A 14,357-nucleotide genomic window follows, 5' to 3' on the forward strand; every position below is an offset into this window, starting at 1 on the left:
ACTGTGTATTTTTGTTAGAAGTAGACATCGAACACGACATACTTTATTACAATTCTCAGTATATTCATAATGTAATGAATTGATCATTCAATCATATTTTTATTAGCACTAAAATATCTTATTGATAACTATCTAACAGCAAGCAGGTAACACATTAATGTATATAGTTAAAAGAAAAAAAATGTAACTGCCAGGGCTTTAAGGGGCCAAACTCGACCAGCATTCATGCTATTTTCTGGTTTGTTATTATCCTTATTTTTTTTTCCACGTGAGTGCATATTTGCATACATATACAAATGATTATGAAAGTGCACTGGATGATAAATTCAAATTCATTCATTCAAATAGAGAAGACAGAATAATACGTTCATCCCTGATGATAACGTTTAGGGGCCTATATGATTTTTGTTTCCATCCATACGAAAATGAGAGCGTTCGCTCTTCATCGCCAAATGATAATCTGCCACACCCTCTTTCACGACCACGGAAATGACATAAAGCGAAAATATTGTACAATCTCGTTTTAGGTTTCTAGAATTATTATTATTATTATGTTATTATTATTATCATTATTGTCATTATTATTACTAGCATCATCATCATCATCATCATCACCATCATCATTATATCAAGTAAGTTGTGTCATATAAAGTGCATGTTAAAATCTAATAAAGATAAATTAAAGCGTACCAGAAAAATTTTCTCGAATTCATCAAATCTCGTTGTATCAGTGTTTGTTATAATTGGGTCAACCTGTACCAAAAGGCTCTGTGACATTACTATGTTTACCTTGAGAAGGAACGCATACACAACACATACACACACACAACAAACACACAGCACACACATACAACACACAACACACACACACACGCACACACACACACACACACACACACAAAGACAAACTTTGGCTTGGGGTTCCAAGGGAACCTATGTACCTATACCTCGGTTTCTTTCACAAGAAAATGCTGGTTGTTAGATCCGCATCTTGTGCTGCGATCAGGTCGTTGATTTGTCACTCCACTAAATTCGTACAGTTCGTTGACGACCACTATGTCGTCCTTTCCGAAGAAATCGTAGTCATACACGCACAGGGAGTCGGCGTCTTGTGGCTTTGTGACGTCCTCCGGTGGTGCTGTCCCGGGTACCTGATCTGGGATCGTTTCGTAGACCTGACCCGCTGGGTGACATTCGTCTTCCCCTGCGCCACGTGACGAGTTCACCTGACACCTCCCTCGTCTGATTTTGAATGTTTCTTCCAAGTTCTTATGCCTGCCAAACAAATAAGCAATGATCCCTGTGACAAAAATCACGCTAACGATGAGGATTCCGATGACAATGCAGATGCCAGTGGTGAGCAAACTTGGTTGAGTTTTAGCTTTCCCGCTGGTGGGTGCAATTGATGAGGTTTCCTCATTGCCGATGGTGAATCCGGAGAGAGGGATTACTTTGTCTACTCCGATTCCGGTTGATGGCGTTGCCTTATTGCCAATGACGACTGTGACTTTTGTTGTTGCCTTATTGCCAGTAGAGACTTTCTTTTTTGTTACTGCCTTATTGGGTTTGCAGTCTGCAGATGATGGGATTGCCTTATTGCCAGTGGAGACTGCAGTTTTTGTTGTTACTTTATTGCTAGTGAATACTCGGGTTGCCGGGGTTATCTTGTTGCCAGTGAAGGTTCCCGTTGATGAAGTTGATGAAGTTTTTATTATCGTATTGTTTTTGGAGAAGACTGCAGTAGGTAGGGTTGCTTTCTTGCCAGTGAAGACTGCAGTTTTTGTTGTTACTTTATTGCCAGTAAAGACTCCAGTTGATGGGGTTGCCTCATTACCAGTGGAGACTCCGGTTGATGAGGTTGCCTCACTGTCAGAGAAGACTTCAGTTGATGAGGTTGCTTCATTGTCAGTGGAAACTGCAGCTGATGAGGTTGCCGTATTGCCAGTGAAGACTGCAGTTTTTGTTGTTACTTTATTGCTAGTGAAGACTCTAGTTGCAGGGGTCATCTTGTTGCCAGTGAAGGTTCCAATTGGTGAAGTTGCATCAATGCCATCGGAGACTCCAGTTGAAGAAGTTTCGTAATCGTACATGATCATGCCTGTAGTAGCTTGAAATATCTCGCTCCCGGTAGCGACTCTAGTTGATGGGATGTCCTCATCGCAGCCGTTAGCCTTTGTAGTAGCAGGAAATGGGGTTGGCGTTGATGATGACGGATAAAATGAGATAAAAATCAGAGAAAAAAACAGCAGATGACGGCAAATACTCCATTGCAAACTGCAAACACCATAGGACTTCATCATGCACTTGGCATTACAAAACCGAATCACTGCCATTGAATCTTGTCTCTCACGTAATCATTTAAGTACGTCGTATCTAGGCCGAACGGACGTAAGATTCATCAATTCACTACCACCGCTCACATTAGATGACTCCAACAGATCTGTAAATGAGCACTTGAATTCTGTAATTTTGAGTAATTCGTTGAGACGAACTTCGTGAAAAAAAAGTTCAGTGGCACACTTCTACTAAACAATGAATAGTTCGCTTCTCAATGAGCAGGAAATGTGAACACGGAGTTCAGGTGGAGTAGCAAAAATAGTACGTCCCAATCCTCAGTGCTGTTCTTCTGCTTTACAACTATCAGTCATGGAAGTATGTATGAATGCACGATGAAATGCACGACAGCATGATATGAAAAGCAATTGATGAAGATGTCTGAAGTAACAATGTGAGAGTAAGACTGTCAGAGGTTATAATGTCAGAGGTAAGTCAGATTTAAACATGTTGTAGGTAAAGTGTGTGCAAGAAATAAAGAATTGAATGAAAAAGGTCGATCTAATATAAAAAGTGAAATCGTGTTGTTCTTTCTTAGTACGTGAGTGTAGATTTATTTGGAAAATGAAAAAGCCTATCATTTTAGGCGTTATGGGTGTCTGTCATGTTTCATGGTGCTTTGCTTTTCTTCTTTATAAGGCTTGATTTTATTTAATCTGTTTAATCATATTCTCCCATCATAGCACAAGCTTTAAGATGTGAACGATTTAACGATTTCTAGGAGTCCATCAAATCAAATTCTAGCAGTGCGAAACAGGATCGCATAACAGCCTCCGAAACTAATTTCTTTTAGCTATTATATGCTCGATACGTATCATCTAATCCATTACTCCAGCATTGTTAATTCAGTTGTGCGGCAACCAAGAAAGTGTTTATATCTACTGTTCATTTATACATAAAGTAAAGAATCGACAGCCAACAAAAAGACTTCCGCTTTGCGCCGCCTGTTTGTTTCTGCGCGCTGGTCTCCGGAACAGTCATGTGCATCAGATCAGCTTATTTGGTAGTGAGCGGGCATATACATGGAGCAAAATGGTGATTTTTCCCCTAAGTACTATTAGAGAACGAGGGGGGGTCGAGGGGGAGGAGAGCACTGTCATTGAAACGGGTATATATACACATAAAAATAAACTCTGTAAAAGTGGATGTGTATTTTAGGTTACGGCTCGTTATTCCGAAGGTTCGTTATTCCGAAGGTTCGTTTTTCCGAATTCCATTTTCGGATGAACAAATCTTCGGAATAACGAACCTTAGGAATAACGCCACAAATGTTCGGATTAACGAACCCCATTTTCGGATTAACGAACTTCTAGGTATAGGGAATTTGTGTGTTTCGGATTAACGAACCTTCGGAATAACGAGCCGTAACCTAAAATACACATCCACTTTTACAGAGTTTATTTTTATGTGTATATATACCCGTTTCAATGACAGTGCTCTCCTCCCCCTTCGGAATATCGAACCTTCGGAATAACGAACAGCACCCGTATTTTAGGGTTATGGAGGAGGAAAGCGCGTATGGCGAAAAGGGTGCCAAAACCATAATATTTGCTTCGTAGCATAGCAATGATTACGACTGTATAGAGACATTAGTGCCTCTGACATTGCCTAAGCTCTGGTTTTAAGCTCTGATATATTTACCCCCTGACATTCTACCTCTGACATTTTTAACCTTGATATTCTTGAGAATTCTATAATTATTCAGCCATTGATTTACGTCACAGCCAACCAAAAAGGGCCAACATTCAATATCTCACACCTGTAAGTTTTAAGAAAAGAGCTCAATAAGGACTCTCAGATACTACATTGTATATAGATCTGGGAAAAATGAAAATAAGCCATTCATATACCCATGATACCAATCTACAAAGAGCTAATAAAGGATGGTAGGGGTGTTGGGGGATGCAGTCACCGCAACAAACAAATGACTACATGGCATTGTCATTCATTCTGCTTCTAACCCTCCCCGTTTCCCTTCCCCATTCCTTATGGGATGGGGGGGGGGGGGTGGGGCAGGTAAACGCTCCTCACCAATCCACTATCCTAGCTTTCCAAACCAGCCACTTGTGTACCGTTTCTATCAAGGGATCCCTACTATCAATACAGAAGGGAAAACGTCCGCTAATCACAGCCAAAGAATCCGCAACACCCTCTCCTACTATCATAATTGTGAGTGAAATTACAAATAGTACGATGTATACTGCAAGTTACAATGAAGCATTTATTTGTTTTAAGCTGAAGCAAAGTTGTACTCGGCAAAACTGAAAATTCATCTTCCACCATTTGAGATGTGCTTGCAATGTATCGGAAAGCTCTACCAAGAAACTTGTCTGGCTGGAGCAATTTTCTGGGTATATGTATCGAGTTGCTTTGTAGTATTTTGAGATCGAAGGTGTCAAACAATAATGATGAAAAAATCGGTATACCGACTTTTATTCCGGAAGCATCCTCCCCCATCCAGTAGTGGGTGTGTAGATCGAATCGTGTCCATGCAGTTTAAATCTCATGTAGCACAAGCTGCATCCAATTCACTCTCTCGCGCGATGGATACCGCACTGGCCCATCAAGAAACATCAAGTTACAAACATGATAGGGTAGGCGCTGAGACTGAGTACTTCCGGTGAAGCTCTTTGGTTAATATTTCGCATTTTGCGTCATTACCCATCGATAATCTTGTTACAATGGTGTTCTTCCTCACATTTCTCACATAACTGTACATAATAGAACAAAAGTCGATAGATCTGCTGGCACACGAAAACTACGTTTTCATTTTAATTGCAAGATGCATCATTGCCAATGGCGACTCCAGCTGCTGGGGCTACGTGACCCATGCTTCTGCAGACGCGCACCCTACGTTCATTGCACAGCTTGTATGATGATGAGGTGCGACGTACTCTACATGTGTGTGTGTGTGCGTAGGCCTACAAGATGTGCGCCTGCCCCCTTTTTTGACAGTGTGACACAACATAAAGAAAATTCGACACATTGCACTTTTCCAGCATTACTGCAAGAGCATTTTTTTTTATATACGGTTGCACACGTCACAGTGTGTTGTAATCCTCTTACCCAGCGATGACTACACCAAAACTTTTACAAATTCATAACGTTTGCACGTATTGTCCGATTTTCCACAAAGTCACCTTTGTGTTCTACCAATATTGCTGTGTTCAGTCAAACCATATGTTTATTTCGGTTTCTTTCCCCTCTAAGTATGTGGGAGAAGGTTCTGGCCCGGGGGGGTTCAAGGGTATTGCTCCTGGTTGGCTGTCTAAGTCCTCCTGATTTTTGGCGGCCCGTATAACGGACAAAGCATAATATATGATGGAAATAGTGATAATTGTTCAGGTAAAATCTTATACAGTGTTTCCGCAATTATCCCGCTTTATTACAGCAGTTGTGCCATACAAAAATACGTGTTTTAAAGAAAAAAATGCTTGCCGGGACAGCCTTCTCGAATTCATGAAATTTTCTTGTATCATTGTCCGTTAGAACTTAGTTAACCTGTACCACAATAAAAACGTCAATGTTCGGCAAGATTATCAAAATATGCTACGCACGTGTACAAACTCCCCCTCCTTCTCTCTCATACACCCCCCCCCCCCCCACACACACACACACATTGGCTGGAGACCTATAAGGGCCGTGCTACAGCTATTATACCTTGCTTACTTACACATGAAAACGCATGCTGTAAGATTCACATCATTTTGTTCAGGTCAGGGGTTGCTCAGGTCTAGGGTTGACTACTGTGAATTTCTGTGATATCCTCTACCAGTGTTGTTCCTGGAAGTTCCTCTGGGATCGTTTCGTAGACCTGACCCTCTGGGAGATGTTCACCTTGCCCTGGGCCACGCGGCGACTTCACCTCATACCTTCCTCGTCTGATTTTACATGTCTGTTCAAAGTTCAAATGCCTGCGAACTACGCAAGCAATGATCGCTACGACAAAAATCACGCTGACGATGAGGATCACGATGAGGACTCCAATCACGATGCAAATAACGACTCTGGGTACTGGGATTAAGTCTTCGGTGTCAGTTTCACTTAATGGGGTTGCCTCATTGCCAGTGGAGAGGCCAGTTGATGGAGTTGCCTCATTGCCATGGATGACTCCAGTTGATAAGGTTGCCTCATCGTCAATGAAAATTCCACTTGATGAGGTTTCTTTTTTGCCAGTGAAGACTCCAGTTGATGGAGTTACCTCATTGCTAGTGGAGACTCCAGTTAATTGAGTTACCTCACTGCCAGTGGAGCCTCCACTTGATAAGGTTGCCTCACTGCCGGTGGAGCCTCCACTTGCATGGTTGCCTCACTGCTGGTGGAGCCTCCACTAGATAAGGTTTCCTCACTGCTGGTGGAGCCTCTACTTGATGAGGTTGCCTCATCGTCAGTGAAGACTCCAGTTGATAGAGTTGCCTCATTGCCAGGGATGACTCCGGTTGCTGCCGTAACACCATTGCGCTTGGAAACTCCACTTGAAGAAGTCTTGTCATCGCTGATCATGCCTGCCGTCGATGGGAATTTCTCGCTCCCGCTGGTGACTTTAGTTGACGGGATGTACTCGTCGCATCCGTTTAATCATCGTAGTAGCAGGAAATGGTGATTGTGTCGATGATGACGGAAGTACGCACCGAATCGATGTGCGATTCGAAAAGCGGTCACGTCGAATGTTGTACGATCCCGACTGTTGTCTCGGACAGTTTCGTTTTTTCTCATACGTGCATGAGCCACCAGATAAATTCACATCGATTTGCTGTCCTAAGTCACGGGTGAACGGTGTAAATGAACAGGTGTACTCTTCATTTCCTATTCCTGTGACGTTACATCTTACAGTATTCGATTGGTTTCTTTTGATTTCGTCTGGGAAACACGTGCATCGAAAAACACGAACGTTGAACATTGTCTTCACGATATAACTCCCCTCACTCTCTGCTACTGAACATGTATAGTTACCGGAGTCACTGTAGGAAATATTGGTGAAAGAAAGCTCTAAAGAACTCATTCCGTTCACATTGTTAACATACGTGCTGAAGATATATTCACTTCGCATGATTCCGAGCCAGTGTCGAGTAAAATGCAAAGAAATCGAAGTCTTGAGTGGCCTCGTTACTTTGGTACCCTTTCTTCGAAAGCCGAAAGCTGCCGTTTTGTACAGAGCCATTGCATTCCAGCGTTAAATTATCGCCCACGTTGACATGTTTTATGAGAAAGTTTAATCCATTAGAAGACATGCAGACCAGCGAGAATATTAGAGAAAACAGTAAACGACGGCAAATATTCCATTGCAACCTGCAAACACTATGGGACTTCATCATGCACTTGGCTATTTGTTCGAAAAATAGCAAATCACTCTCGTTGTCTTGTCATGCGTGACCGTAATCATTCAAATATGTCAACTGCAGCAGCTTTGAGTTTCAACATCTTTTTGGCATTCTTCACATTTAAAGGTGAATTTGATATAATAACATATTATGAGCAGATGACCACAGTTTGGCAATTTTTAGTAAAGCACGAACAATTCACCAGCGAAACTTCGTTGAGACGAAGCTCGTAATAGAAGGTCTCTGTTGTTGTGTTTTTGAAACTTAAAATCATGTATTGTATAAATGCACACTCAGGCAATAGATGAAGGCGACAGCTACCACATACACTCATGTCAATCTATCTTCCCGAAACATTGTTTTGTTTGTTCCGTCATAGTTTCTAACCATGAGAATTTTCACTAAGCTTGATGCTGAAGTTGTTATTATGATCAGTAGAGTGTTTATGTATGCGTGTTTGTACGTGTGTGTGTGTGTGTGTGTGTGTTTTGTTTGAACAATAGGGCTCAGTATCGTCGGTCTTTCAGTGCTTGCAAGGCCATACAATAAAGTTAAGAGATATTTGGTTGTGATATAGATTCTCCTTCACAAACATGGTAAGCGGTACTCTTGGCGAGAACAAATGGGATCCTCTGAACGAAACCGTAAATTAATGGTCGATGGCAACAAAGAGTTCATTGTGTGAAATGTTTGTTTGTTTCATTTCCATCTGAGAAGATGGCTGAATATCCCGTAATGATATTCAGCTGCACTAACTTGTCTTCCATGGGGTTCTCCTACACGTAAGGCGGGAGCTTTTTCGTACATGAGTTGTGATTTTCTCACAAACGGGGCCTCCATTTTATGTCCTTTCCGAGGAACAGAGTGTTTTTGCCAGGAAAAAAAAAGGTCATCACTTTTCGGTCCAAATAAGCGTCGCAATGAAGACAATCTCACTTCATGGTCCATTTGAGAACTGAAGTATTTTTTCACCTTGTTAGAGCTATAATAGGTATGTCAGCGGGGATATCGATAAGGCACATGAACTCGACACCGGGCAAACAAGATGCAAGGGGGTATACCACATAACGTATAACGTCCCTAAGGGCCGTGTCACACCTTTCCGGGCAAGCCTTGCGTGCGACTTGCGAAGAACAATTCTTACTACCCGGAGGTCCCCGCAGATGACCAGCACATGACAGCACCTAGCAGGTATCTCACCCGTTGTCGCCCGGAGGTGCGCACGCAATTCCTTTTTAACCGCAACCCATGTTTAGACCCTGTCATCCCTTTCCGGGCAAGCTACGCAAGCTTGCTGCGTGTGGGGATTTTCCAGCATACCGTACAATTTCTGAGGACGGACATGGAATTGGCCGAGTTTTGCATGTGACTTATTTGCTGGATGTGTTCTACTTAAAAACTACTTGCGAGTATTCTGTGTGACCTGCGTGCCAGGCGCGTGGGAGATGACAACTCAGTGGAGGAATTCCTCTGATGGAATGGCAGAAGTCCCAAGGAATGTCATTATCTTGGCCGCATACGGGGACTGCGAAGTACCTGTGTGCCTGCGAGGTACTGCTGTTAAGGGCCTCCTACTGGCATTCTGCGCGGACCTCTGAGGGCAATCCCCGCGACACTCTCGAAAAAGTTTTGGTCATACTGAAAACTTGCCTGCGGCCGAATCGGACTTGCGCGCGCATCTTGGGCAACTTCGGGTGAGATATGCGCTAGGTATTGACAGGTGCGAACCAATTGCGGAGAGCTCCGGGTAGCAAATTTGTTTCCCGCAAGTCAACCCGCAAACTTCCCCAAATACGGTGTGACAAGACCTTGAGCATGTTCAAACTTGTTCCGAGTGACTCGCGGGGGATTTGCCTGCAGAGGTACACGCAGGACATCAGTAGGATACCCTTACCGGCAGCATCTCGCAGGCAACTCCAACGCAGATACTTTGCAGTACACGTAAGTGTCTCGTAATAGAAAACGGATCGATTTTAAAGCTCTCACGCAGGTCACACGGAATATGCGCAAGTAGAAAGTAAGACACAAGTGCGAAACTCGCAAACATTCTTGTCCGCCCGCAGAAAAATTCTCCTGCGTGCTGGAAAAGCCCTTCTCGCAACAAGCCCGCGTAGCTTACCCGGAAAGGTGTGACATGGCCTGTAATTATTACTCTCGTCCAAGCTTTTCAAACCAGACGCCTGTGCCTCAGTAGAGTAGGGCCTAATAAAAAACGATGTGTATCGTTGACTTGATTCTTGTCTGAAGAAAGGAAAGTTGCATCTGTTTCTAGAGCAAGGTTTTTTAATGTATTCCTGCCATTAAAGACTATTGTGACTTTGACTATTGTGATGTTATATGGTCAAATGTTAATCAGAGTTATATTCAGCGTCTTCAAATTCTTCAGAATCGTTCTCTAAGAGCAGTGTTGCAGGTGAATTCGAGATACCCAACTAATTTGTTATACTCACAAATTAATGTTGACACACTTGAGATGAGAAGGAAAAAACATATGTTGTGCACAATGTATAAAGTCGCTAATAATTTAACCCCTAAATATATAAGTGAAATGTTTGAGTTGAAAATTTTTGATTATGATTTAAGGAATACAACGCTGATATTCAAGTTACCATATATCAAAACCTGCTTTAGGCAAAGGAGTTTTAGTTATCAAGGTCCAAAATTATGGAATACATTGCCAACATGCGTAAAACAGCAAACAATTTTTAGCGGTTATAGACGGAGTTTGAATTTGTATCTGACACCACAGTGATATTGTACCCATTCCCCATCTTCTTCTTTTTTCAAGTAAACCAAGCATGTATTTTTTTTTTATGTAAATATTTTTTTTTCTAATTTTGTTCTGATTTGTTTCATCTAATTGTATTTTGTATATATGTTTCATGTACATGTGTATATGTTTTGAAAAAAAAAAGTATGTCATTTTTACCTCATGATGCACGGACATGAGGAAGAACAGCCGTCTGGCTGAATCATGTGCCGTGTTGAAATAAATAAATGAAATGAAATGAAATTAATGAGGGAGTTTAAAGACCCGATAGCGTGGCGTTTCATGGGCCATTCGATTAATTCGCTGCCCATTGGGGTACATAAGAAAACGACGAGCACTGCCTGTCAGCGAATACGTGCATCGAAGCGTACGCTCATCGGTAACAGTCGACTGCAGTAGAGATTCTCTGTGTGTACTTACATAGAGATCAGTGATAAAGCTGTATACGGACCAGAGATTCTCGAATATATCCGAACCGGGTCAGTCTCCCTTGTCCGTGACTCCCCAAATTGCGTCCGCCAATCAAAGCTAAAAAGTCACCCGTACCCTCTCCTATTGCCATGCAGGGAAATTTGCCGAGAAGTATGCTGTACAGGCTTGCTGCATGATAAAATGAAACATTTATTCGTTAAAATCACTGCTAAATACAGTCGTATCATCCATTGCCAGTGACGACTCCAGCAGCTGGAATTATCCCATGTTACAGACTTCGGTCAGCACCCTACTTTTACTGCACAACTAATATATCCTCTCCGCTTAAAAAAGTAAGACAGAGCTCTCCAGAAGGGTTCAAAATTATTCATTCACAATTTCGAATTTGCTTGTTACATATCGAAAGATTCTTCCTGAAAAACTTGCCTAGCTTACTCAATATATTAGGATAATGATTTGTTTTGGAGTATTTCAAGATCAAATGTGTAAAATAAATAAAACTCAGTATACCCTACTTTAACTCCTGAAGGGCCTCTCTGTTCTTTAGTGAATAAATGTAAAACATTACTTGATGATCAGAAACTCTTATTTTTTTTCAAAAATATTTGTTTTCCTGAAAGACAGAGTATAGCATTGGCAATCCGTTCATGTAGATTTGAGTTACAGGACGCTTACAAGACACAGGACACTCAGTCAAGATTGCTTGGTCATGTGAATATAAGGCTACGGTCACTGTCATTTAGCTGTTATCTTCCACATCCCGTGTCCTTATACCCTTTGATGGCACTCCCTTGTGCATGTCTTTGTCGTTTTGTGATTAAGAAACGGTGAATGATTTAATGTGGAGTGCACCAAGCACTTACAGTTTCCAGCACGTGGACGCAGACATTCTAGAAAAAAATATCGTAATTGATATAATCTGGTCGGTGACCACTTGGCAAATGGTCGGCAATCACTCTTAAATTGTCGGCAAATGATCGACAACTGGTGCCGACCAAGAATCCTCACGCCAAAGGCCAGTAACTACTGAGAAACAGTTCTAAATAGACGAAGAAATCGCAGTCATACACGTGCCCGGAGTCGTCTTGTGACTCTGTGACGTCCTCCGCGGGTGCGGTTCCTGGAAGTCGATCTGGGATCGTTTCGTAGACCTGACCCTCTGGGTGAGATTCACCTTCCCCTCCGCCACACGATGACTTTCTCGGATGTCTACTCCATCTGATTTGGCAAGTCTAATCAAAGTTCTTGACCTGCCTGCTGATCACGCGAGTAATGACCACTGTGACGAAGAGACGCTACCAATGAGAATTCCGATGACGATTCCGATGACGATGCCAGTGCCGAATCCAGTTGCTTGTTCTCCGTTGAAGTTTTCGACTGCAGTTGATGTGGTAACATCACTGTCTGCATTGGTCACGATTCTAGTTAATGGGGTTGCCTTATTCCCAATGGAGTCAATGTCTGGGATGACTCCAGTTATTGTGGTTACCCCATTGCGGGTGATAACTCTATTTGAAGAAGCCTTATCATCGCTGATCATGCCTGCAGTCAGTGGGAATTTCTCGCTTCCGATGGTGACTCCAGTTGTTAGGGTGTCCTCATCGCAGCCGTTAACCTTTGTAGTAGCAGGAAATGGCGATGGTGTTGATGATGATGGAAGTACGCACCGGATCGACGTGATATTTGAGAAGAAGTCAAGTCGGATGTTGACTGAGTGATTTCTCATACATTTTTGTCTCATCGTGTACGTGCATGAGTGACCAGACAAAACAATATCCACTTTCTGTCCCATGAGATCATGTACAAGTAGCACAAATGAACAGGCAAATTTCGATTAATAAATCTGGAAAAAAAATTGAATCCAATACCCCGTTTTAGTACAGTGAGTAAGAAGGCCGGGCTCGGCCGCGGCTCAGCCCGGCCTTCATTTCACTGTAAAAACGCAAAAGGCCAAATGCGGTACCAAAATCGGCCTCGCATTTGGCTAAGCTTTGGAGGTAGTCTCGGCAGCGGCTCGGTCGCGGCCGAGCCCGGCCTTTTTTCACTGTAAAGGCAAACTGGGCCAAATGTGGTACCAAATTTAGTCTGGCTTCCAGACCCTCTGCCGTACTATTTCGCTATTCAGGATATTAACGCCCTCAACGTCGAAAACTAGTATAGTTTACGGTGGTTTTGTCCTGCAGAGGCCTTTGCCTTCGGCAAAGGTGGCGACTTCGTCACGGGCGGTGACTTCGTCGCCTCGGTGTCTATTTGGCAAATGGTCTGGAAACCAGACCCATACCACACTATTGCGACTGGCGCCCTCCCAATAATAGTGTTTGTTTACAAGCAGAGCTCCACTACGACAAAATATTGAAAGGTTTGAATTAAAAACCTGGGCCGAGCCTGATGGCACTGCATGTAAACGGACAGAATTGCGGAGCGCTGCCCCGCAATTGAGGCCGGGCTCGGACGCGGTTCAGCCGCGGCTCGGCCCAGCCCCGCGCTGGAAACGGGGTCCAAGTCATGCTTTCGTTCACAATCAAAACAGTATTAAGCAGCACAGTCAGCAATGCTTAAGTGGTGACCTTATGTCCTTACTTTTCAAACCAGACACTTGTGTACGAGTACAATAATGTACACCAATCATGCATCTTAAAATGAGGTAGACGGATGTGCATAATTGCCAGTTACGACTCCACTTGTTAGGACTACCGAATATTACAGACGCGCTCCATAGTAATATAATAATATTCCTGGAATGGTTATAATGATCATTAGAGTATTTTTTTTGTGTGTGTGAGTGTGTCTGTCTGTCTGTCTGTCTGTGTTTGTGAGTGTTAATTTGAGTCTGAATACTGGGGGTCTCATGACCGCCCTTTCAGCGCTTAGAAGACGATACATCCTGAGAGATATTTGGTTATGGTGTCGACTCTCCTTCATAAACATGGTAAGTGGTGCTAGTAATCTTGGTGAAACAAAAAAGATTCTCTGAACGAAACCGAAAATTTATGATTGATGTCAGCGAAAACTTCATTGCCGTGAATCAAAGAGTCAATTTCGAAACACTCCAGTGCTCACTGCTTTTGCATGTACATGTAGCTATGTTGTATGAAGTAATCATGTCTATAGTTATTATCTTTCCACAAATATCACTTTTCTGTTCAAATAAACGGTATCTCACAATGGCCCATTTGTAGTACCAAAGTATTTAATTTTTAGTATTGGAAGGTGGAAATGGGGCTCTGGAGGTAGTGGCATTGATTCTCCTTTGTAGTGGTGCAAGTACTGCTGGCTAGAAGAAAACAGATCTTTATGATATACATTCAAGTTCATGGGGTGAATTTGGGGTTCAAGCACTTCAATGCTTGAACTGCTTTTGCACATATGAAGCACTCATGCCAATCTTGAAAATATTCTAAGAATATGTAAACAAAGTGGACCAGAGCTCTCAAAGATACAGAAAAGATTTAAAACATGAGATAAAATAAGCCATACTAGCATGTTAAGAGCTGAATAAG

At 42.5% G+C, this 14,357-nt stretch overlaps 1 protein-coding gene across 1 annotated transcript; it reads right to left on the reverse strand.

Annotated features, from left to right (window-relative positions):
- Positions 1–647: 647 nt before the first annotated feature.
- LOC139709649 (uncharacterized) lies at positions 648–2,473 on the reverse strand. The gene has a single exon (XM_071621610.1). The coding sequence runs from the start codon at positions 2,331–2,333 to the stop codon at positions 942–944; it is 1,392 nt and encodes a 463-aa protein (XP_071477711.1). The 5' UTR covers positions 2,334–2,473; the 3' UTR covers positions 648–941.
- Between the last annotated feature and the right edge of the window lie 11,884 nt (positions 2,474–14,357).

Source organism: Diadema antillarum, unplaced genomic scaffold (assembly GCF_040938485.1).
Source record: "Diadema antillarum isolate AM-2024a unplaced genomic scaffold, OU_Dant_1.0 seq00001455_RagTag, whole genome shotgun sequence".
In the NCBI taxonomy this organism is placed as follows: domain Eukaryota; kingdom Metazoa; phylum Echinodermata; class Echinoidea; order Diadematoida; family Diadematidae; genus Diadema; species Diadema antillarum.